This window comes from Notolabrus celidotus, chromosome 22 (assembly GCF_009762535.1).
Source record: "Notolabrus celidotus isolate fNotCel1 chromosome 22, fNotCel1.pri, whole genome shotgun sequence".
Lineage (NCBI taxonomy): Eukaryota > Metazoa > Chordata > Actinopteri > Labriformes > Labridae > Notolabrus > Notolabrus celidotus.
The window spans coordinates 16,857,661-16,880,386 of NC_048293.1; the positions used below are offsets into that span (position 1 = coordinate 16,857,661).

At 42.9% G+C, this 22,726-nt stretch overlaps 2 protein-coding genes across 3 annotated transcripts; one reads left to right on the forward strand and one right to left on the reverse strand.

Moving 5' to 3' along the window:
* Positions 1 to 355: 355 nt before the first annotated feature.
* LOC117806182 (transmembrane protein 151B) lies at positions 356 to 7,665 on the reverse strand. Of its 2 annotated transcripts, none has more exons than XM_034674938.1 (3): positions 7,439 to 7,665; positions 6,948 to 7,349; positions 356 to 3,686 (listed from the first exon to the last, which is right to left on the reverse strand). In XM_034674938.1, the coding sequence occupies exons 2-3, from the start codon at positions 7,083 to 7,085 to the stop codon at positions 2,070 to 2,072; spliced, it is 1,755 nt and encodes a 584-aa protein (XP_034530829.1). In that variant the 5' UTR covers positions 7,086 to 7,349; positions 7,439 to 7,665; the 3' UTR covers positions 356 to 2,069. The 2 variants fall into 2 exon arrangements, with proteins under 2 accessions (XP_034530829.1, XP_034530830.1); XM_034674939.1 differs by having other exon boundaries at positions 1,425 to 3,645.
* On the forward strand, positions 7,643 to 21,832 carry rpap1 (RNA polymerase II associated protein 1). The gene is made up of 27 exons (XM_034674937.1): positions 7,643 to 7,756; positions 9,734 to 9,933; positions 10,088 to 10,236; positions 10,357 to 10,449; positions 10,679 to 10,865; positions 10,957 to 11,109; positions 11,212 to 11,436; positions 13,027 to 13,142; positions 13,246 to 13,344; positions 13,542 to 13,643; positions 13,732 to 13,899; positions 14,232 to 14,414; positions 14,505 to 14,639; positions 14,750 to 14,920; positions 15,297 to 15,454; positions 15,579 to 15,749; positions 15,837 to 16,032; positions 16,185 to 16,294; positions 16,383 to 16,578; positions 16,689 to 16,835; positions 17,249 to 17,391; positions 17,485 to 17,917; positions 18,278 to 18,396; positions 18,479 to 18,710; positions 18,850 to 19,026; positions 19,656 to 19,712; positions 20,991 to 21,832. The coding sequence occupies exons 2-27, from the start codon at positions 9,738 to 9,740 to the stop codon at positions 21,138 to 21,140; spliced, it is 4,266 nt and encodes a 1,421-aa protein (XP_034530828.1). The 5' UTR covers positions 7,643 to 7,756; positions 9,734 to 9,737; the 3' UTR covers positions 21,141 to 21,832.
* Positions 21,833 to 22,726: the final 894 nt, after the last annotated feature.

Here is a 22,726-nt window from a genome sequence, read left to right on the forward strand (position 1 = left end):
TTTATTTTGGACTCCTGGCATTTTAACAGGGGTGTTTAGACTTTTGCTATCCACTGAATGTCCCATTCATGTTTTTGTTTTATTTCTTCTCCTAGTCTCTTTTAAGCACATGTCTTTGGTGTTTGTCATTGTATTATTTACAAATGTTCAATTTAAAAAAAAACCACAGCAGAGACCTGAAGCCTGCAAACATATTCTCAATTGATTACGAAAGAGGTCAGATTATTGGAGAAAGTAAGCCTGTCTAGTGATGAACTGAAGGACTGGACATTTCGACAGTTGAATTAGACAAAATATATAAAGAAAGTGCTAGGGGTACTTTTGTGAGAGAGGAGGAAGTAGTTTGAACATGTTTAGAAATGTACCAGATTTTATTATTTTAATTCAGAAACAGGAAATAGTGAAATATCTTCCTTTTGTAAACTCAAAACATAGATGCAGTATGTCAGGATGAAGCTCAAAGAATGTTGCAAACTTTTATGAGAAACGATATGCCATTGATCGAATTAATAAAAGTGTTACTGTTCTTCTTCAAGGAATAGATATGCATATAAAATGTTGTTTGAAGTATTTTCTTTTATTAGATTACCTTTTATTGTAGTTGCAGAGCTGCAAGTCTGTGTCTGACATCCAGGGGTGGGTCAAGGGTGTTACCTTGGGTGGCATTGCCCACCTGAAATCTGATTGACCACCCCTGGTCCTAATCCAAAATACTAAACTTGGATTAGCTTTTTGTCTTGTTAGAAATCAGAGTTATGTATACATCAAATTTGGACTGTTTTTGGACTGTTTTGAAACCAGCTGCTAGAGTTGTCACTACATTTAAATGGAGCACAGTTTTGGTGTTTGAGCTATGAGAATATTATTTCACATAACTTTTTACAAGACAAATGGGTAGGAGAGATAAAAAATTGAAAGTGAACACTTGCACAATGTCTAACTGTTGTAAAATAAAATTATTGGCAACATTAGGGACCATATCATTTTTGGCACTTTCATAGTGACTTTGGACAAACCTCTTTTTGAGTTCCTGAAGAACGAATCTTTAAAGACTTACATGTTGCCACTGTCTCACTTTTCAACTCAAATATTTATATATATAATGAAACCTCTGTGTGGTACTTAATGACAGTATTTTTTCGTGTATATGTTCAGTATTTACTGTTATTATGGTCAGTGGAGACTGGAAGACTGCAAATATATTATATTTATTTGTAAATGCACACAAACTTAAGTCAGTGCATATGTAAGTGTCCGAGTTGTGCCACCATATTAAGACTGGACACACCCCTGATGATATCTTCCTAAGAGATCCTCAAACCTCCTTATATCTCTCTTCTTCTTCATCATCTACATTTTCACAGAAAAGAAAAACATGCTTTTTTTTTATTTATTTTTTTAGAAATGATAGAAAAATTGATAAAACCTTGAAGAGCTTGATCAATGACTCCTAAAGCAAAATTTGTATGTAATTAAAAAATATTCACAGAAGTATCAGATGTGCAAGTAAACTGAGGATGTACCACACATAACTTATAATTCATCAAACATAATGTGCAATAAATATCCTTCAGAACTTCATTTATTGCATCCATTTTCACAGTCACTCTGCATATCTCTCATTATTTTTTATACCGTTCAAAAATTATAAAAAGACAGAGGGGCGTATGTCTTTGGTTTCACTTTGCTGATTATAAATCAACCCAAAGACAACAACACAGCTTTAGTAATAACATGCAACTCTTTTTTACGTCTCATATTCTTTTTAAATGTCCCGACACATAAATCAACACATATAAGGACTCCATGAGATCTGTTGATCTTGATTCCTCTGAATTTTTTATTATAATGTATGTGATATAAAAGTGGGATGCTGAGGCGATGCAGTTGTCATGCCTTCGTGGCGTGTATGCACCGTTTAATCAGAGCAGACAGATATTATTGTTCACACTCCGGTAGCTGTAACACTTCTTTAGCTAATGGACTGTTTCTTGTAATTGCAATCTATCCAAGTCTCTTTGACCTTTGACCCTACACTGAATCACAATCAATATTTCTCTGTAGGTCCTTCAAAGAGCAGTCTCCACACAGGATGAACCCCTCCGTATGTAATACCGCCTTACTCCCCTCCCGTCCTCGCTCCCACGGCCCTCAGACCGATGCACGATAAGAACCGGGAAGAATCGAGCATCCCTGTAGGTCGGCGGACTGTCGCTGAGTGCCAGCTGGCTTGAGTCTGACCTGCAGCACTGCTCGTCAACGCAGCAGGGCTCGGTCAGGTTGCTGCTGCGGCTCCTCCACAGAGCCACGGTGCGATGCGAGCCGTACATGCGGCACAGGGAGAAACGTGACGTGTCAGAGGAGAGGTGGGAGTGGAAGAGTGCTCCACGGCAAGAGAAGATGGAGGAGCAGCTAGAGCTGGTGATTGTCCTCATCCTGCCTCCTCGTAGTCTGCTGGGCTCGCTGCGTCTCTCGGGGTCGTCCTGGCTTTGGAGGGCGCCGTAGCTCTGAGCAGAGGAGTTCAGGAGGAAGCAGTTTGAGGAGGAGGTGTTTTCTGTGTCCTGTAAGGAGTTTGAATCTGCTGAGCTCATGTTGATCAGCATGGCCTCAGAGTAGCTGGGAATCATCTGGCGATTACAGCGAATGTGCCACTCCATCTCAGTGCTGTCCAGAGTGTCTACTCTCGGGATCACACACCCTGTGTTCCTCGAAGTCCTGTCTTCATCGAGAGGAGAGGAGCTGCTCGGGTTGTACTCTAAACCGAACAGTTTCTCTATGCGGTAGTGCACATAAGCAGTGCGGTACTCTACCAGCACCCTCAGAGGCCAGGACAGCATCAGGAGAGCCGCCAGCCAGAAGGCAACATCGGAAGTGTACCAAGGCATCCTCTCTGGATCCACGTAGGCGATCAGGTTTTCTCTGAACTCAACGTTCTTTAGCTGCATTCCCTCCCTGGCCTCCATGTAATCGTCCAATCCCTCGATCTCGGAGAAGAACCTGGCTCTCTGGTTGAGGTAATCGTTTTCCGGACCGGCCTCTGTGAAGCTGAAACATTTGGTAAAGCGTAGTCGAGTCGCCGAATGTTCCTCCAAACCTTTGAGTTCTCGTGATACATCTTTCATCCCGCATTGGCTGTAGTCAAACTCTCCTTCAGCCACATGAGTGTTCACACGTTCATGATACACCTGAGTGGTGGTGTAGGAATCCCCGTTGCGATATCGGGTGACCTGTCGAGTCCTTCGTACGAAGTGGTAGCTGATTGCCTTCCACCAAATACAAGGTTGGGCCTGTTGCATCCGCAGAACTCGCTCGTAAACGCTGTCTACATCCGCTTTGACCTGCAGTTCGCTCCGGGCTCTGCAGTGCCAGCACTCGGCCAGATAAAGCACGTAGAGCATGAGCAGGAAGGCCAGAGGGATGTAGATGTAGCCGTCAGAGCAGGGGCTGTCGTGGTAGATCATCGAGTGTCCTCCCACGCCCAGTCCCGTGGCCCCACGCAGGGAGGAGGTGAAGGAGGCCGTGAAGGAGGAGGTGAGGGCCGGGTTGAAGCTGATCTTGGTGACACGCGTCACCTGGCACCAGAACACCACGCCCAGGCAGCCGTACATGAGCAGAGAGAGCAGGAGGCAGCGCCAATGAGAGTCCCTGTAGACACAAGCACCCAGAGACTGTTTCACTGGACGCTGCTGCAGACAGAGAGAGGGAAGAAGGAAAGAAGAGGAATAGGCACTTAGAGCAATGAGGAAAACATGGTGGTGACACTATGACTTGCAGTAGAAATGCAAATTATCCAGGCTGTGCAATAAATTACCAGCTTTTCCTACCTAAGCACAAAATAAATCAACTAAAGGAAGCTTGGTAGTATCCCTGTGATGCTGAAAGTCAGAGCAGCCGACAGGCAAAATATCAACCAAGGTGTTTTTAGACAAGTGTTTATTTGATTTACATTTAACGAGGATGAAACAAAGGACATCACGGACTAATGATGGCACGTATGTAAATCCTTTGAGACAGATATCAGCATTGATATTTGAGAGTTTAAAATCTTGTACCAATGTGCGAGCATAAATAATGACTCATTTACACATCACACTATATTACATTTACAGATTGATTCACTGGTGTTATTACTTCATCATAAATACATTTAATGAAGACTCTGCTTTAGAACTCCACATATAACACACTATGAGAGACACATACATTTTCCTTTTTGATTCTGCTTCCCTGCAATTTCCTGTAACCCAACCACTGAAGTTAACGCACCACTTTTATACTAATGCTGACTGATATCAGCAAATATAATTACCTGTAGGTCTCTAGTTTCAAATCTCCATCCTTGACTTTCAGAAGGTTTTAAAGGCACCATGAACATAAGTCATGCTGTAGTCACAGCAAATCTACAGACTGTCTCAAATATTAGTCATTTATCAAAGAAGACACTAAATATTTTCAGTTTTAACTTTCCCCTATTCACTCTTTAGAATTATAAACCCTTTTGGAAAAGAAAACCCAGATTGATTCAAAGGTTTTCATCTACCTTCTGATATTTCCAAGTTTAACCGTGAGTCAAAAGGGAATGATCAAGCAATAAAAGGTCCAGTGTGTGAAAATTAAAATCTTTAGCGATATCTAGCGGTCAGACTGAAACGCTCCCCTGCTCACCCCTCCAGTTGGTACAGCGATGGTGGCCTTTGAGGACAAGAAGCTCCTGTGATGCATGATAAGTATGATCCACATCTATCAAATTTTGACCATCCAAAACATTTCAATACAAATTTAATTGCACACAACAACCACTCTCTTCTTCGTCTTTCAACCTCTGCATTTCACGCTACCACTCTCTGATTCCAAAAAATGTGCATGCTACTAGTTTGAACGTTCTGACCCACCGTAGCAACAGGTGATTATCCAATTATTTAAACACACTTGTGAAGTAATATGTCATTTCGATCAAGTCTGTTTTGCTAAGTGCATCTAAAAAAACTACAGACTGCACCTTTGTTTTCTGAAATGGTGTCATGTTTCTTGAAATGTTGTTGTGTTTTGCCCTTTAGGGCCACCGTAGGTATTTACACTTAACATGAGAATATCAATTTCAAGTTTTTATATACTTTCAATTCACTACAATATATTTTGTCCGCAACATTTTCACGCAGTTGTATTACTTTAAAATGTATAATTTATAAAACCCTTGTGAATAGCTGATAAAATGTTATTTTTTTAATAAGTAAATTAAAAGGAGCTCCACTGTGGCATGAAAGGCTGCACACATGCTAACCTTCAGATGTAGAAGTGATACAAAATAACTATACAAACATATAATGCTGACAAGGGTCATTCTTGTACTTGCATACTTTGTTGTAAATGATGATACTTGTACATTTTGTTGATAGTAAATGACTTTTTCTTAAAATGACTGCATACATAAGACTTGTGATGCAGTCATTTTCCTCTAGCACAGCTTTAACACACCAACACACCTTTGCTCTCCACTTCACTGCTGCATAATAGGTGATTAGCTCTGGGCAGACAAACAGAAACAGAAAATGCTCACATTTGCAATATTCTCCACAAGTCGAACCGTCCCATTCAGCAAAGACACAGACCCAAAGCTATTAATGAGACACTAACAATAAGAGAGGCTGCGGTGTTTGGGCTTGAAGAGATTAAACAGGACTGAAGCATTTAATGGTTCTGCAGGGAGGGACGTTTGGGAGCTTCATACATTAAATCAATCATATTTATCAGGATTTCTGAAAGACTTTATGGCACTCTCTAATATTTAGTCTGGTTATTTTGAGCTCTTGTGTTCTTGAAGACTACCTCTGGTGTTTTATGGACTGAGACGATTTATGTTGACAAGCGGTCCCATCCATTACAGCTCTGACAGAGGGGTGGAGATGTCGCTTTGCTGGTTCCACCTCAGTTATTTATGAAGCAAACAGAGATTCAATTCTGGTGGAGCAGAGAGCAAGGACTTTTTAGAGGCCAAGGCCCCTTGACTGGGGACTGTTTCCTAATTTTCAAAATTCTGAGTCATGTTTTTCTACATTAATAATATGCAAGTCATTCAAAATACCCTTTGTATGTTTTCTCTGATTAAAAAATATCTCTCTAAATGTAGCCAAGGTTACAAGAGTAAAACTGTATCGGCCTTGATGCTGTTTGGATGATATTTCCTTTAAATGAGTACACTGAAACCTGTTGGCTGGAAATCAATTTGAGTTTTGGTAAAATAAAAATAAAAAAACAACCAGATTTAAATAAATGTGTGCTTTAATCAACTCTACTGGACACAATAGTACCGAGCAGCTTCATGGACAGTAAGATAGTGCCTTGTTTTTCACCGTCCATCCTCCATGGTTTACTGCACACAGCCAACCCCTCAGATGGAATCACAGTAATCACTGCATGATAGCAAAGACAGAGGGCAGGTGGAGCAAACAGACTCATGCATGTGTACTTCAAGGACTGGTTTAAGGCTTAGCAAAAAAATTAATGTTTGCTGGCTAAACAACTCTCATAGGACAACAGTTGCATGACTTTGTCAGCAGGAGTATCTTTCCACATCACTAGATCCTATACTGCCACTTTGTCAAATGGACCCCCCTGACATTTCAGTAAGTAGAGAGGTTGTTTGGCTGCAGGTGGACGCACTGATGGCAAGGAGGAAGCCAATTTATCATTTATTTTTCAGTGAGACAATGGCTCAAAATGCATGTGATTGAATGTTAAATAGCTTTATTTTTACTTTTATTTTGTATTCAGTATTAATAAGCCTTGCATAAGAGTTTGCTGGCAATAATTTATCTTATCTCTTATATTTTCTAAAACAAAGTTATTTAAGATTATGGAGCCAGCTGCATCTTCTTTCCATGTGTTTCTCAAAGTTCAGATAACAAAATGAACGGCTGGCATAGACTTCACAGAAAGCATTCACCTACCTCCTCCAGGACATCACTCTCAGCCGGTGAGTCTTCCTCCTCCTCCTCCTCCTCTTCCTCCTGCTCCTCTCCCTCAGCATCATTGGCAGCGCTGGCCGCTGTGTCCTCCGCTGCAGAGTCCAGATCTGAAGGCAGCATGCTGCACTTTTTGCATGTCCGAGACAGACTAAACTCACTCCCTTTTTATTCCCTTGCTGTATCCTCCAGTTGCTCCCTCTTGTTTGTGCGCCTCCTTCAGCCCCACAGTGTCTGGGCCGGAGCCAGAGGGCTGCTGCTGCTGCACGGAGCGGGGATCCCTCGGTGGTCCCTGCTGGCCGGACGGAGGGGGGCGGGGTTGAGGGATTTCACCGCAGCAGAGGCAGCAGAGGTTGACCATGATGCAGTCAGCGAGGGTTGTTGTCACTATCCCGAAATTAAAACGTCGGTATTGCACCAAGCATCATATATTGCATAAAACACTATCTTGATATGCAAAATGTAAATGCACTTACCCAAAGGAGGAAGGGATGATGTAGCTAGGGTGTGCAAAAAAAACTCTGCACGTCTATCGACATAAATCAGCATAGATTCATTGAAATGGTGGACAACATATCAGATCTGCTGTGCATGCATTCTAAGCCACTAGATTAGCTCATGATTTAAGGGCAAATGAGGGCGGTGTGTTCATGAGGTCGATACGTACGCATCCACTTCCCAATATTCTCTCTGAGCTCTTATTCTGAAGGGGACAGTTGGTGTTACACTATAAGTCTTCCGTGTTGTCCTCACTGAGTGTTTCCCACAGTCCCACGGACTCTACTAAACTGAAGGTTAGCTAACTTCACAATCACGCACAACTGTGACACATTTTAAATACATGAATGCAGTGACATTGTTTTTATTCTATTTGGAGTCGTGTTTGATGAATGAAGTTTAAACAGAGAGAGTTTTGAGAGCACGAGCTAACGTTAGGCTAACGATGACAACCACGTTATGTGACACTCGTTCCCGGTGTGTGGAGGCTGTAACTTTACATTTCTGGACATTTAAAGACAAAAAAACATTATATTAAAATTCTAATTATGTGCATTTGGTATTCAATTATTTAAATTGTGTTTTTTGTTGTCCTCTCTCACGCGTTTAAAGATGCTAGCGTCAAGATTAGCCGACCAAACTTCAAGGCACCAGAAAGTAAACAAGACTTTCTGTTGACTGCATAGTGTTGCAGCTATTTGTTTACTCTTTGTATTTAGTTGTTAATTTATTTTAGAATTAATAAGTAGTATTCAGGGTTCCCACGCATCCTGGAAAAAATGGAAAACAGTTGCCCAGTTTTATGTTAAGTTAAATGTCCTGGAGAATTATTCCAACATGACTGCGTGCGATTTAACAAGGTTAAAAACACACATCCCAATTTAACATTTGTGGCCATTTTTGTCATTCAGATCTATTTAGGTAAATGTATACACTGATCCTCTGATTATTATTATTATTTATTTATTTCAGTAAGGCAGCTTCCTGATTCCTTTGCTGGCTCTTTTGTTTTTTTCTTAGCTCATTTTATATTTTTGAGAAAAGAGAAAGCTGAGATGAGAGTTGCCCATCATTGTTGCTTGGTTGCACTAATGAAGTGCTGTACATCTGTGGTTACATTATTCTATTATCAATTTGCCATTTTTTTTAAGCAGGTAAGAGATGATTTCATGGATAGCCATAGACTGCATGTCTTCACTGTAGACTTCCACTGAGAGGAACACATTAGACTATTTAGGAACTAAATTAGGAACTACATTCAGACTGTCATACCAGCTTGATCAGCACTGAAAATGTCCTTGAAAAATGATCTCTGGAAAAGAGTGGGAACCCTGAGTATTACTATTATTACTTATTATTACTGTTCACGCTGCATCAATGTACGTCATGTAAACAACTGCATTGCTACCGATGTGCACAGGGGACCAGCTGGAGAGGTCCAAGATGGAAGAGTACTTTCTAACTTCCAACATTTACACCCTATAAACAGAAAAACAAGAGGCCCCCAAATGTTAACAACACGGGGGGATATCATTAGTGCTCCGTAGTTGTTAGATTTATCCAAACTTTTCTTTTCATAGGTAATTTAAGTTTGATTTGGGGGGATATATTTTTTGCTAGTCATTTGTTTAGTATAATTAGATTTTTTTTATATATTTTGTATTTCTTTTGTTTGTTTGGTAATTCGGAACTGTGGGCACCTGAGGTTATTAATTAAGAAAGGTAGGTGGCAGAAGGCCAGCATGCACCTGGGTGGGCCTATGTATGGGCAGCAGGAGCAGTGATTTTCTTTGTTCCTTTTGTTTGCTTGCTTGCCATCAAAATAAAGCATTGGGCACTGCTGAACTCTTGCATGGACATTGGATTTCTTTTGCCTGTGTACATCACATCCACACGGTGCATCAGTGAGCCTTTTATTAAGTTTAGTTAAAGTTTGAGTTTGATATTTAGATTTTGCTTTCAGTTTTTTATGACAATTGGCCACTACACATAGTTCATCCATTATCTTGACCGCTTATCCCGTTAGGGGTCACGAAGGGCTGGAGCCTATCCTAGCTGGCTTTGGGCGGAAGGCAGGGTACACCCTTGAGAGGTCGCCAGCTTATCACAGATACATAGTGTTGGATATTATTGCAATGCCTCCAATCTGCCAGACCTAGCTCAAAGGAGAATATTGTTAACCAGATGACAGCTTCATTTCAGCTAAACTGGCTTTATCCAGATCTCAAGAAAACGCATATGTGACAAGTGACAACTATATTTGTGTCCTTCAGAGGGATGTTGCGGCGTCCCAAGCCAACCGACTCTGAGGCAGACCTCCTGAGGGAGCAGGAGAAGTTTCTGACCTCTGGTGCCCCCTCTGCAGCCAACGTGGTCCGCAGACCTGACAAGAGGAGAGGTGAGGCTGGAGGAGAGGAAGGAGAGCAAAACGGGGAGAATGAAGGAGAACAGAGGGATGTTGTCACTATAGAAGGTAAGATGGTATTAAATATTTGTTACCCATTAAATGTAATTTTCAGTGTATAGCAGCTAACTATTTACAAGTAAGATGATCTAATATGACAACAGTTAAGTACATGAATGATGTGAACTTCTAACCAAGGGTTTGACTTCTTTGTAATCTGTAGACCTTCCAGACCAGCTCCCATCCCTGACACCAGCACCACCAAAGAAGTCTCGCTTTAAAGCCAACCGGGTCACTTTTGAGGCTGAGGATGCAGAGGAGAGCTTGGACAAACATGACACTCACATCAGCGCTGTTCTGTCAAGGATAGTAGTAAGTGGTAACTCAAGGCTGTTTTAAAGTGATAGTATTAATCGGATAGATGTCATTTTGTTCAGCTAAACTGCTTTAGTTGTTCTTCTGAATTAATACACCTTTTTCTGTGTTTTCAAGGAGAGAGATACCACCTCTGCTCCTATCTCTTTACCTGTGTTCACAGGCATGGCTTTCCCCAAAGTGATGCATCGCTCAGAAACCAGCAGTCAGGTAAGAGGACATTAGTGCACATTCTTCTGATATAGAGCGATTTTAGAGCCTTAGAATAAATAAAACTAAAACGGCAAAACATTAAATGGCATTCAGAAAATAATCAGACCATTGAAGCAGGGATTTGACAAACAAATGGACAAAGACAAAACATAAAAAAAAAAAGAGAAAAGACAAAAAGAGGGAATAAAAATCTTCATTTAAAAGAGATGTTTCTTCTTGTGATCAGGTGCCGGCATCCTCAGTTGGTGGAAAAAGGAGCATCTTTGCACGTCACATCGCAGCTCAGAGACTTAAGGAGGTAACGACACCTTTACACTGTGCACCTGAAGCTGCTCAGACTCCTGGATGCAGGGAGCAGAACCTTCCACCTGAGACGAGTATGGATACAACACAGAGTGAAACCGCTCATGATTGTAAGTAGGATTATGCTGGATTATTTTAGATATAACATACTTGTGCTTAATTTTTCTTCATCCTGTTTTTGCCTCAATTTCATCCCTGCAGTCTCAGGTTCCAGGCTAGTGTCAGGTCTGGGTCTTCAGGGCCATGACGGCTCAGTAGAGACGATGAGGATTCACAAGGAGAACCAGGTGAAGATCCAGGCCATGTCTCAGGCTGAGATAGTCCAGGAGCAGAAGAAACTCTTATCCCAGCTTGGTAGGAAAACATAAATCTTTCTTTAGCTTGTACCCAAACTGTTTTTTTTCTCCCTGTTTTGTTGGTACTACAGTGTATAACACGATTATTTCTGCTTCCCAGATCCTCGACTGGTGGAGTTTGTTAGATCTCGCAAAGCCCAGAGCGTCCCGTCCTCGGCCTCCCCGTCCAAACAGCCTCGGGGCGAAAGCAGTGAGGGAAACGTTCCTCTTGATAATGTGAGCAGAGAGTCAGACTCCTCCAGTGCTGCTGTGCTGTCTCAGAATAACCAAGAAGTAGAAATGGAGGAAGAGGAGGAGGACATGTCAGCACCACCTGTTTTGACGGGTAAGATGGATGCACAAGAGCATTTTTACCATTTCTACTCTCTCTGTCCAGTTTATCCTGCTGCTGGAGTTTCCATAAATCAACAACAATGTATGTGGAGCACTTGGATTACATCACATCACTTGTCCTATCATTAGGCCTGCTTAGGTTGTAGCCTCGCTGCAGGGACCGTCAAAGACCTGAACGTTCCACGGCAGATTCAAACAAAGGACACAAGAATTTGGTCGACACAAATCCGTCTATCTGCCTCTGATCATTTTCCTCCAGAGCATCCTTTCTCTGGTTCTTTAAATAAAGTGGGATGAAACTGTTGGCTTAAGCCCAGACGTTAAAGCTGATCATTACGTTCACTCTGTGTGATGAGCAGACCGAGCCAGAAGAAGCCACTCTCTGCAATTAAGTCACTGCAGGATTTTCCAAGAACACTCCGAGTCCTGATGAAAGCGGCAGCAATGGATCAAATGAAGACAGATTGGACACATCACTTCATTCTGCTTCATAAACAAAAACAGAAAGAGAACAGCTGTTTTTATCATTATGCTATTTTGATAATAATAACTTTATAGAGCACTTTTCAAAAAAACGGTTACAAAGTGCTTTACATGGGCAGCAAAATAATAAAAACAAGCAGGTCATAAAATCAAAAAAACATATTTTAAAAGACATTAAATTCCTTTAAAAGAACTCTTAAAGGAATTCAATTAGTAAAAAAAAGTACATCCAAAAATTTAATTTGATCACTTTTTGCAAAAATAAATTATTGGTTTGGAATAAATCACAAGACACTGCTGTGTCTTAAAGAGCTTTGTCACAATACCTGTGGTAAGTGAGTGTTTGAAAGAAGCTCAAGCTTTAAGGTGCTTTATTATAATACATTATAAAGTGTCCAGCTGTTTATTGTCAGTATTGAGCTGTTGTTACAGAATGGTTTGGAGAAGATTAAGATGATCTCTCCAGCGTGAACTAAATACTAACATTTGATTCAGATCTCAAGCAGCTGAAGCACAGAACAAAGAGTTTGTCATAACTTTCTGCAGCCTGTGAAATTATATGGCCTTATTTTTTTCACTTTGCCGTCAAGTTATCATACTTAGATTCCTGAAATCTGAAGCTGCTGTCAAGCGTGAAATCCATCCGTCCATCATCTTTACCGGTTATCCCATTCTGAGTCGTGTGGAGCTAGAGCCTATCCTAGCCATCAATTGGCGCAAGGCGGTGTACACTCTGGACAGATCGGCAGCAAACAAGTAGAGACAGACAACCGTTAATGCACACATGCACACCTTCGACCTACGGGCAATTAAAAGTCAGCAATCAACCTGATGAGCAGGTTTTTTTGGATTGTGGGAGGAAGCTGGAGTACCCGGAGAGAACCATCACATGTACAGGGAGAACATGCAAACTCCACACAGAATACAAAATGAAAGTAAATATTTTTCTAAAAACACACTCCTGTGGGATTGTCTTCATGACATAAAACATCTTAGGAGTTCATGCTTTTGCTTCTGTTGTCAGGGAAGTACTTATTTCATGTATTTTTTAATGAAAATTGCATCAATTCTAACAAGTAAACATACATTGATTGCACAGAGGAGGATCTGCCCGTGAAGCCTCAGAAATCATGGGTCAACATGAACAAACTGGAGCCAGAGAAGCTGGAGTGGATGAGAGACTTGCCTGCTCCGAGGAGGAAAGGGACCAAGAAAGTAAGGCGCTCTTTCTCTCATTCTCCTTTTCTTTCTTTTTTTTTTTTCAATCTTTCAAACTGTATGGTAAAGATGAATACTCTGTGGTTCTGTGTCCTGATAGGCCATGCAGGCTCGCTTTGACTTTGTGGGGAACTTGATTCCACCCACTCAGGATCTCCCCACACACTTGGGTCTGCACCACCACGGAGAGGAGCCTGAGGTCAGTGAAGAATAATAAGAAAGACAACAAAGCTGCCCTTCATGTGTCTTATTAGTGTTTGATAAAGCATGTGTACTCTTGTAGATCATATGCAGATTATCAGAGTAGCAAAGGAACATCAGATTTTACCTGCAGCTTTGAATAAACTGCTTCTTTTGTTAGTTTTGAATATTTATTCTCCCTTTTTCTTTTTCCAGCGGGCAGGTTACTCCCTGCAGGAACTCTTCCTCCTGTCTCGGAGTCAGGTCACCCGGCAGAGGAGTCTGGCCCTCAGCACGCTGGCCCACATCCTCTCAAAGGTTTGCTAAACAAACACACCAATTGAGACACGTATCTGCAGAGTCACATGTCTTCTTTCTGTGGTCACTGATCTCTCCCTCTCCACAGGCACGTGCAGGGGAGTACGTGTCAGTTCTGACGGGCAGTGTGACGTCCACCCTGCTCGACGCCGGCCTGCTCTTCCTGCTCCGCTTCGCGCTGGACGACGGAGTGGAGGGGGTGATGTCTGCAGCCGTGCATGCACTGAGAGCGCTGCTCGTGTGTGCAGAGGATGAAGTAAGGCCGTCTGAGACATTGCAGGATGGCTCTTTCTTTTCACTCTGTTAAAATTGTTTGGCATCATGAAAGAATACCTCAAAGTGTAGGAAGAATCTCTCTTCATGATAACAGAAGTATCCAGAGCTAAGAGCTTGATTAACAAGAAGTGAAACACGCTGTTTCCCTGCTGCACATCTTCTTTGAGAGTATCTGTTTCCCTTCAGTCTCAGATTATCTTTATTGTTTTATTGAGGGGGGATTTGTTTCACAGCAGGAGTGCACATAATGACTCAATACTCGAGATCAACAACAGACCCAAATCATGTCCACTTCTTTTCCTGCTCTCTCAGGAGTGTATGGACTGCACCTTCTCTTGGTTTCGCGGCCTGGCCTCCTTCCCTCTGCTGCCGTCTGCTCAGGAGGAGGAAGAGGACGTGGAGGATGAAGGACTGCCCGACATTTTGAAGGAGACGGCCAAAGAGAAGGAGGAGAAGAAGAGCGATCATGATGTGGCGAGTCAGGATGTTGTCAAGGTAAACATTCAGAGTGAATTTCTGCGTTTTATTTGTTTTTCAGGGCCGTACATTCAGCGTATAACTGTGTTTTCCTGGTATGTAAATCAGGGTCTGTTGAGGATGAAGCTGCTCCCCAGGCTGCGTTACATCCTTGAAGTGGTCCGGCCTTCTCCCCTAGTGGTCCAGGACGTCCTGGAGGTCCTGACTCGTATCGCTCGGCACTCCTCCTCATCTGCCACTCAGGTAGCGACAGACGCAGCTTCGCTTTTCATCAGCAGCACCATCAGTTACTGTTGCCTTTTATTGCTCCTCAGGACAAATTCGGTAACGATGTATTTCTCTCTTTCTCTCAGGTGCTTGACTGTCCTCGCTTGATGGAGACGGTGATGTCAGAGTTTCTTCCAACTTCCTGGGCAGCTCCTTCCTCGCCTCTTCCTGCGTCTGTTTACGGACTGCCGCTTGCCTCAGCCATGAAGCTGTTAAGAGTTTTAGCTACCTCAGGGAGACACGCCTGTGCCCGACTCGTAAGTGCTCCTCATACTGCTGTGCATATATACATTTTTTTAACTGATTATTTCAGGCACTCTTTGTGCATATTGAGTGCACAGTCTGGACTCTCCCTCGTGTCTCTCTCCTGCACATCTATATCTAGACTAATAGCATAAATACCAGAAGAAGAAATACTGACCGCTCTGAAATCCAAACTCTGGGACTAATTATGTTTGGAAAATACAAAACATAAATCACAATCAATCTGTTTGTGATTTTATATGTGTATTTTTAACAACTGTTCATGACTTTCAGTAAATCATATTCAGCAACAGAGTAATTTATAATCTGAATTCATCATTCCCACATGTGTAATATTATTCATCAAGCCTCTCTCTCTCTCCCCTCCAGTTAAACTCTCTCGGAGCGAGAGAGCGCTTGTCTTGTTTGCTGAGTGCCGAGCCCGGCGAGCTGCTGCTGGAACCGAGCAAGGCCCTGAGGATCACCACAGAGGCCTTCAGGCTGTGGGCTGTGGCAGCCGGCTACGGTCAGGCCTGTAAATTATATATGTAAGTTAATATTTTCAAACAGGGGAAGAAAGATTCATGAACAAACTCGACAGAAACCCAGAGTCTGGGTCGCACAGCAGTCTTGTAGTTACAGTATTCACATGATATCAATATTCCTCCACAGAGATCTGTATCCAAGCTTGGCAAAGATGTTACAGTCAGTCCACAGAGCCCTGAACCCCTTAGATCCTCTGTGGCCCCTGCAGGTCCAGCGGCTTCTGGCTCTGCTCTCTCTGCTGACTCAGGTCACACACACTGCTGGCTGCCATCAGGAGCTACAAGCCGGCTTAGTTAGGTACAGATAATGAAACCTCTCTACTTCATAAAGCATCACAGTCAATTAAAATCCTTCACATGTAACCCTCTCTGTGTTTTACTGCAGCTCTCAGGGAGAGGAGTGTCCGCCTCCTCCTCCGGTGTCTTGGGGTCATGTCATAGGGCTGCAGGCGTCACTGGTGGGACACTTGAAGGCCTTCGTGAAGAGTCTTGATGATCCGGCTCAGAAAGAGAGCAGCCTGGCTGTGATACCATCCTACCTGATTTATCTACAAGCTTACTACCATCAGCTCTCCAAACAGGTACTATCACCAGCTGTGTACCTTTAACTGAATGAATCAAACAGAAGTGGTTGAATTAGACGTGTTAACTCAGGCTACACCTCAATAAAGTGTAACACTAAGAAGTATCTTTAAATATTGTATAACAATAATTATATAATGCTGTCTTTTAGAGCTGTTTCAAACCAGTAGAGACCCTTCAAGAACTGGAGCTGCTGACTTCTGAGGTTCTCCTTCCTCTGCTGTCCCATCATGCTGTTCAAGACCTTATGAAGAATCTAAAGTGAGCTCTTTTTCTTCCTTTTACTCTCCACTATCTCAAATAATCAATTTATTTTCTGATTCTTTTGATAATTACTGTTTTTATACAGGTCCTTCTCAGTCGTGTGTAACGTTCAGCCCAGTCACCCAGGCCCAGAGACCACTCCCAGCCTCCCTGGTTTGGCCTGCCCGGGATGGAGGGACCGCCCAGGGCTGGTTGCTCCAGGCTCCCCCTTCCCTCTTCTCACCGGTCTGGGGCTCCTCCTGGAGACCGTCACGGGCATCCACAAAGGTCTCAGCTGCAAGGTGGGCGAAGACGTTTCAAACTCTGTTATATCAATCATCTCAGGACAGTGACAGACTTAGTGCCCTATTATTTTCCTCCTCTTGATTTGACTTTCTCTCTTACTCTCTAGTTCACAGGTCTGCTCCTGTCAGAGCCTGTGATTGGTTACCTGCAGAGATGCGGTCAGGCTGCACCCACCCTGTCTCACACCAGAGTGTGGCTTCTCCGTCATGAGCACCACCTCCTCTACCTGCTGCTGAGGCTCGCACACAGGCTGGTAAGACCCATCATGAATCAACCCACATAAACAATGTTATTCTGAGCTGAGACAAGCAGCTGAGGCTAGCTTTATGTGGTTATCATAATCACTCTGTGTCTTCCTCTTCCTCTACATTTACAATGGACAGAAATAGATGCATAAACACTGATAAGAAAGACAAAGTAACCTGTTCCATCATTAAGATCTCTGGTGTTACTTGAAGGGAGGAATCTGGTTATAAATTGAATGATATGTTTGTTTTGAAGTGATCTGCAGTGCCCTTTGTGCTCCTTTCAACTTGTTTTGTATGTTTTAATGTTCCCAAAAATATGGAAATAGTTTGCATCTTGGCAGTCACAACATTTCCATCATTTAATGTTTCCATTATCATCTGTTTTTCATCTAACCTCTAATATTTTACTTATTCTCAGGTTCCCATTGAGCCAGAAGTAGCGAAGCATGCCTCTCTGTACCACCAGGTGGCGCTGGTTCTGCTTCCATGGTTATTGCCTGGCAGTGAATTCCTGGCACATGAACTGCTGTCCACCATCATCTTCAGCAGAGACTTTTTATCGTAAGTCCATGTTTCCCTCATTAAGTTTAATGTTGATGTTGTTGTCTTTGTTTCCTCTTTATGACAGGATTATTACTTTTTTTTGTCTCCCAGAGAGGGCCACAGCGGAGGGCCGGAGGCCGTAGAACTCGGAGAGTTGAGGCTCCAAGAGGAAACGCATCACCACTCTTCCCCCTCTCTTCAGACTGTGGGATCTCTCCTGAGAGAGGCCTGCGTCCAGCTGCCCTCCATACGAGGCTGCTTCCTCACTCATCTGGCCCACCTGGAGCCGACCGTGCTGACATCTCAGGACGCTCTGCTGGGGCGCAACCCCTGTATCAACTCCCACCTCCTCCCAGAACTCACAGGTCCCACTCTGCCATCTGATTGGCCGTACCTGCCGCTCATCAGTCTGTATGAGCGAGCGGGGGTGACCGATGGTGGAGGGTTAGCGGTGGAGGAGCTTCCACAGGGGGCTCTGCAGGCTGTGAGTCACTGTCTGCAGTGGCTGCTGCTCCTGGAGGTCTGGAGAGAGGAAGCACTTAAGGTACACAGACAAGTTTTAATTGTATAGTAAAAAGTTGAGACCACAACTTCCCTCTGAGCGCTTTAGAAGAGACAGAAAAATAATGAGAAAGTACTCTAAACATCCCTTCTAAGATAAACAAGAGGTTTGTAATATGATGTCACAAAAAACACTTTGATCTAAGTGAGGGGAAAAAGAAACTCGTTACAGCTTCCAAAATGGGAAGAGAAATTACATTTGTAATATCATTTAAAGGAAGTAAATATTCATTGGGTCTGAGAAATGATAATGAACATTTTTACCAATTTATGAAAATATAAAGATGAAAAGTGTTCAAATATTCCATTAAATGTCATAAAATAACACTGATTAATATTGTAGGTGATCCCTCCTGTCGCCAAGTTTGCCCGTCTGTCCTGTGTGTTCCTGTTCTCCAGCGACATGTTCCTGGAGAGACCTGTTCAGAAACTGACCTGGGGTCTCTTCAGACTGCTGACCAGGTCAGAAAAAGTTTGACATCCTTTCACTTCTCGCATAAAATCAAGATTGTCTCTTGATAAACTGAGTTTTAACATTTCACAGGCAGACCAGGCTGGACTCTCTGGACCTGAGCGTCCCTCCTCCAGGTCTCGCCTCCTTCCAGGACCTGTACTCTGCTCTTTTGACCCAGTACGAAGCAGTGTCCTTTGGGGATCGACTCTTCGGCTGCTGGGTCCTCTTACCTCTGCAGAGGAAGTACAACGCCACCATGAGGCTGGCTGTGTTTGGAGAGCACGTGGGGATGCTGAGGTCACTGGGAGTCTCGCTGGATCAGGTAACGATCACGATTTTTCTGCTTTTTGATGACGCCTTTGAAGTCATTTTAATATTTATGAGTGTTTTCTTTTACAGTCTGGGATCACATAACACATGATTAAGATTCATTTATCTCTTCTTTCTCTCTTTGTTTGAAGCTCTCCGTCCCCATCGAGAGGTTCACGTCTCCCCCTGAAGACTCCCTTCCTCTCCTCCGTCTCTACTTCCGCTCATTAGTGACGGGGACGCTGAAGCCCCGCTGGTGTCCTGTCTTATACGTGGTCACCTTATCTCATGTGAACTCCTTCATCTTCTCCCAGGATGCTGCAGCGCAGGTACAGCAGCACATGGCAGACACATGTAGACCCTGCACGCAGGCCTGTTAAGGCGAGTGATTGAAAATAATTGATTTCTGTCACCACTGGGAGTATTCTTCTGATTAATGAACACAGCTTCTAAAACAAATCCAGGCCTCTCCTGTTGTTGTTCTGTTCTCTCTAACTGATCTGATTATGGGCTCATGTAATGCCTGTGCTCTATGGCTTTTCTAAAGCAGACACAGTGAACCTTGAGGCAAATTACCACGTGTAATTACTAAGCAAATCCAGAAAGTGTTGCAGCTGCACTCAACAGGAAGCTTGATTTGTGTAAAGTATTCAGTGGTTTTACAGGGATCTACGCACATTTACCCCAGATATGAAGATCGCATGTGAAATGTTGAAGATTTTATGAGTCAAGTAAACAGGTCCTTGTGCTTTTGATGTATTATGAAAGCAGCAGGCTCACCTGGGCTTCCTTCCTCTTCATAAATACTGATTTTAAGGATGTGACTTTTATCTAAGTGTGAGTTTTGGGGGTTAGCGTTGAAAAATGAGACACACATAAAGCATATAAAAAGGAAAAGAGAGCGCCATCACATCAATTGGGCCTTTGATGTTTAATCCCTTGCTCTTTTTTTTCTCAGGAGGTGGAAGCAGCCCGACACAGCATGCTGAGGAAAATCCACTACTTGACTGATGAGGTGCGTCTCTCTGATCTTAACGTGGAGCCAGTGTTTGTTCATTTTACCGACTCTCTCTTGTCTTCCCTTGTGGGAATTTCTTATGATTTGTACTACTGCATCACAGTCGATGCATGCTCTGTATGGATTACCCCCCACTGCGCGTGGTACCCGTGTGATTCAAAGTTCATCATCATGGTGTAGAATAAATGTGCTACTACTAAATCCAACCACAAACTAACTTCACTGCAATTCTAAACTTTAGGTGATAGCAGTGTTTGCATGCACAACAGAGATCTGCAGAGGTTTGTTGATCACAATGACTGTTGCGCGCCTTTTCACGGCCGAAGAATGTTTAAGTTTCAGTGCCGTTTGTTTGGCCGACTCAGCATGAAAGTGCAGGTGAAGTCAGTGCAAAGATCCACACACATGCACTGAATGAACGATGTGCTCAGATGGATTTCTGTTGTGCTGGGGTCATGGGTAACAAAATGTTATTGAAATGATGTAGCTTTTAATTGTGCAGACCATCTGAAGTTCGTGGAAGCACTTCCTCAATAATAAGGGAATTCAGGTTTACTCTGAATCTCCCTGCCTTTTATGGCATATCCACAATATGTGACTCAAAACCGTGACACCATCTGATCTGAGAGTTTTGCAATCCATTTTTCCTCCAATATTTACTTTGCAATCTCTCAGACATCTGTATGAAATGTATTCACTTAACAAACAAGAACAAACAAGCTCTTCTTTATTACCCCTAGCTGTCTTTCATTTTATCAGCTGCTTTAGCTTTAAGCTAAAATTTCAAACACATTTAATCGTGGCTGGTTCTCTTCAAGCTAGCTAACTTATTAGATTGTTCAATAAATCATGAATCAATCTTTATTTATATAGCGCCAAATCACAACAAATGCGAAATGCAAGGACAAACTTCCGTTGACAGGCAGAAACCTCGAGCAGAACCAGACTCATGTTAGACAGCCGTTTGCCTCGACCGAGTTGGGGTTGGAAAGAGGGATGGAGGGACATGAAGAGAGAGGGATGATAGTGGGGAGACAGTTAGTGACTACTTGTAACAATCGACTAAACCGTTGAGACTTTGCTGCTCGCTTCCTAACTGGTTTCCTTGCAGCTTAGACTGCAACATATTGTTTTCCATGTTTCCACATAGTCCCTGTCAGCTGCAGTGGAACCTCCCTGAACCTTTGCCTCTCTGAGGAATAAGCCCTTTGTGTTGGGAATCCCCACCTCTGCTCCACTCACCCCCTCCTCCCTCGCTCTGTCTCTCTCCTCCAGGTGTTGAGGAACCACCTGCTGCTCTTTCGTCTGCCTCAGCTGCACGCAGAGCTCGGCTTCGATATGTACGATCAGTTGCCACCTATAAGGGCGAAACGGCTGGAGAGCGTCCTGAGGCTGCAGGACAGCAGTGACCACAGAGGAGACTGAAGGTAACATGGAGTATGAACACTTGGAAGAACTTCTGAGCCAAATACTGAGATACGGAGGAGGACAGTACAAGACTGAAACTGACCTGAAGTGGAATTCAGAGCACACTGAGAGTTTCAGGTTGGTGATGCGAGTCAAAGTGAGACTTTAATTCTTCTAAAAGTGTCTGACTTAGATTGGCTTTGGACTAAGAGCCAGCACGGTCACAGGATTTCCTGCTACCTCTCCTCTTAAAGGAAACTCAACCTGAGGCAGAATTGTCCGACACTTAATGAAGGAACAACTGTTAGTGCTTTTTTGGCAATTATTCAATCCTGCTTCCACATCAAAGACTACAGTTCACACGCCATCCACATAGATAATCCGACTTAATAGAGTTTAAATTTTTTTTTTTCAAACAATTTGAACTGGAACACGAGTCAATCCAAAGGTTAAATAAAAGAGTGAAGAAGAAATGCTTAAATTGAAGATTGGACGCAGCACGGTGCACATCACAGAACTTTTCCTCTCAGCAATCAAGAGGATTATTTTGTTTCTTTGTTTCTGTAAAAAAGTTATGTTGCGACAGAAGAGCTGGAGAGCCTGACAAGAACAATCCTTGGCATCTCCTGGAAAGAAAAAATCCACTTCTCTGCAAGTGCCTGATTTTTTTGCGTGTTTGTTTTTGTAAATAAAACATGATTTCAAATATGTCTAACATTATTCTTTCTTTTTTAATCAATATTAATGACTAAGAACCAAACGCTGTCAATTAAAATAATACAAATGCATAACACTTAGTTTGATGGTCTCACATTTACCCACACAAACTGAAAAACTGTGTCAACAAACATTGTTTTAAGTGGTTTTAACAAAGCTACATTGTGTTAAAAACCTCTATCCAGGACGGCCCTCGGGGCGCATCCCGATAAACAGAGAGCTTTGTTCTCTCTCAGCGACAGAGATCAATAACACTCACTCTGAAGTCCTTCACAGACAAAGACCTCTTTTAATTTCCACTCAGCTTTTGCCTTTGTTTAATCAGATTTGGAAAATGCCTGTGAGGGACCAGACTGTTCCTGCACTTCCATGTTCCCCTTCCTGTTTGTGTTGCATTAGATAACAACTGGTGGGATGGATTAAGTCTTGCAGCATTATGTCAACCTCTCAGCATGCAATGATGGAGTGCAACTTCTTCTTAAACCTGTGAACCCCTCCATTTAGAGCTATCTGTTTATCTGCCGCAGTCATGGTCAGAGACATTCAGATGATTTTTTTATTATTTCTGGGGACTTTTTTATCTTTATGACAGGAAAGCTGAAGAGAGACTTCAAACATGAGGACCAGAAAGAGGCAGTGACCGCTGTGAAACCTCTGTGTATGGGGGCACACTTTAACCACTAATAGATAGAGGGAGATGAAGAGAGAGAGATGATCGTGGTGAGACAGATAGTAGTAGTTGTAGCAGCTGGAGTCTGGCACGTCCACAGCGGCAGGCCGTGTTTGGCAGCAACCCAGAGGAACCTAGGAGACAAGGGAGCTCAGGGACTCCAGAAAGGTATATGGTTAGTAACTTTAAAGGGAAGGCAGACTTAAAGTAAGTGACA

What these genes read in the sequence shown, in the direction of transcription:
- LOC117806182 (XM_034674938.1), bottom strand. Translation starts at nt 7,085, where the DNA reads ATGCTGCCTTCAGATCTGGACTCTGCAGCGGAGGACACAGCGGCCAGC. An exon ending in AGAGTGATGTCCTGGAGGAG is followed by an intron (nt 3,687 to 6,947) that starts GTAGGTGAATGC and finishes CTCTGTCTGCAG; the next exon opens with CAGCGTCCAGTGAAACAGTC.
- rpap1 (XM_034674937.1), top strand. Translation starts at nt 9,738, where the DNA reads ATGTTGCGGCGTCCCAAGCCAACCGACTCTGAGGCAGACCTCCTGAGG. An exon ending in TGGCCCACATCCTCTCAAAG is followed by an intron (nt 13,644 to 13,731) that starts GTTTGCTAAACA and finishes CCCTCTCCACAG; the next exon opens with GCACGTGCAGGGGAGTACGT. An exon ending in ACAAAGGTCTCAGCTGCAAG is followed by an intron (nt 16,579 to 16,688) that starts GTGGGCGAAGAC and finishes CTTACTCTCTAG; the next exon opens with TTCACAGGTCTGCTCCTGTC.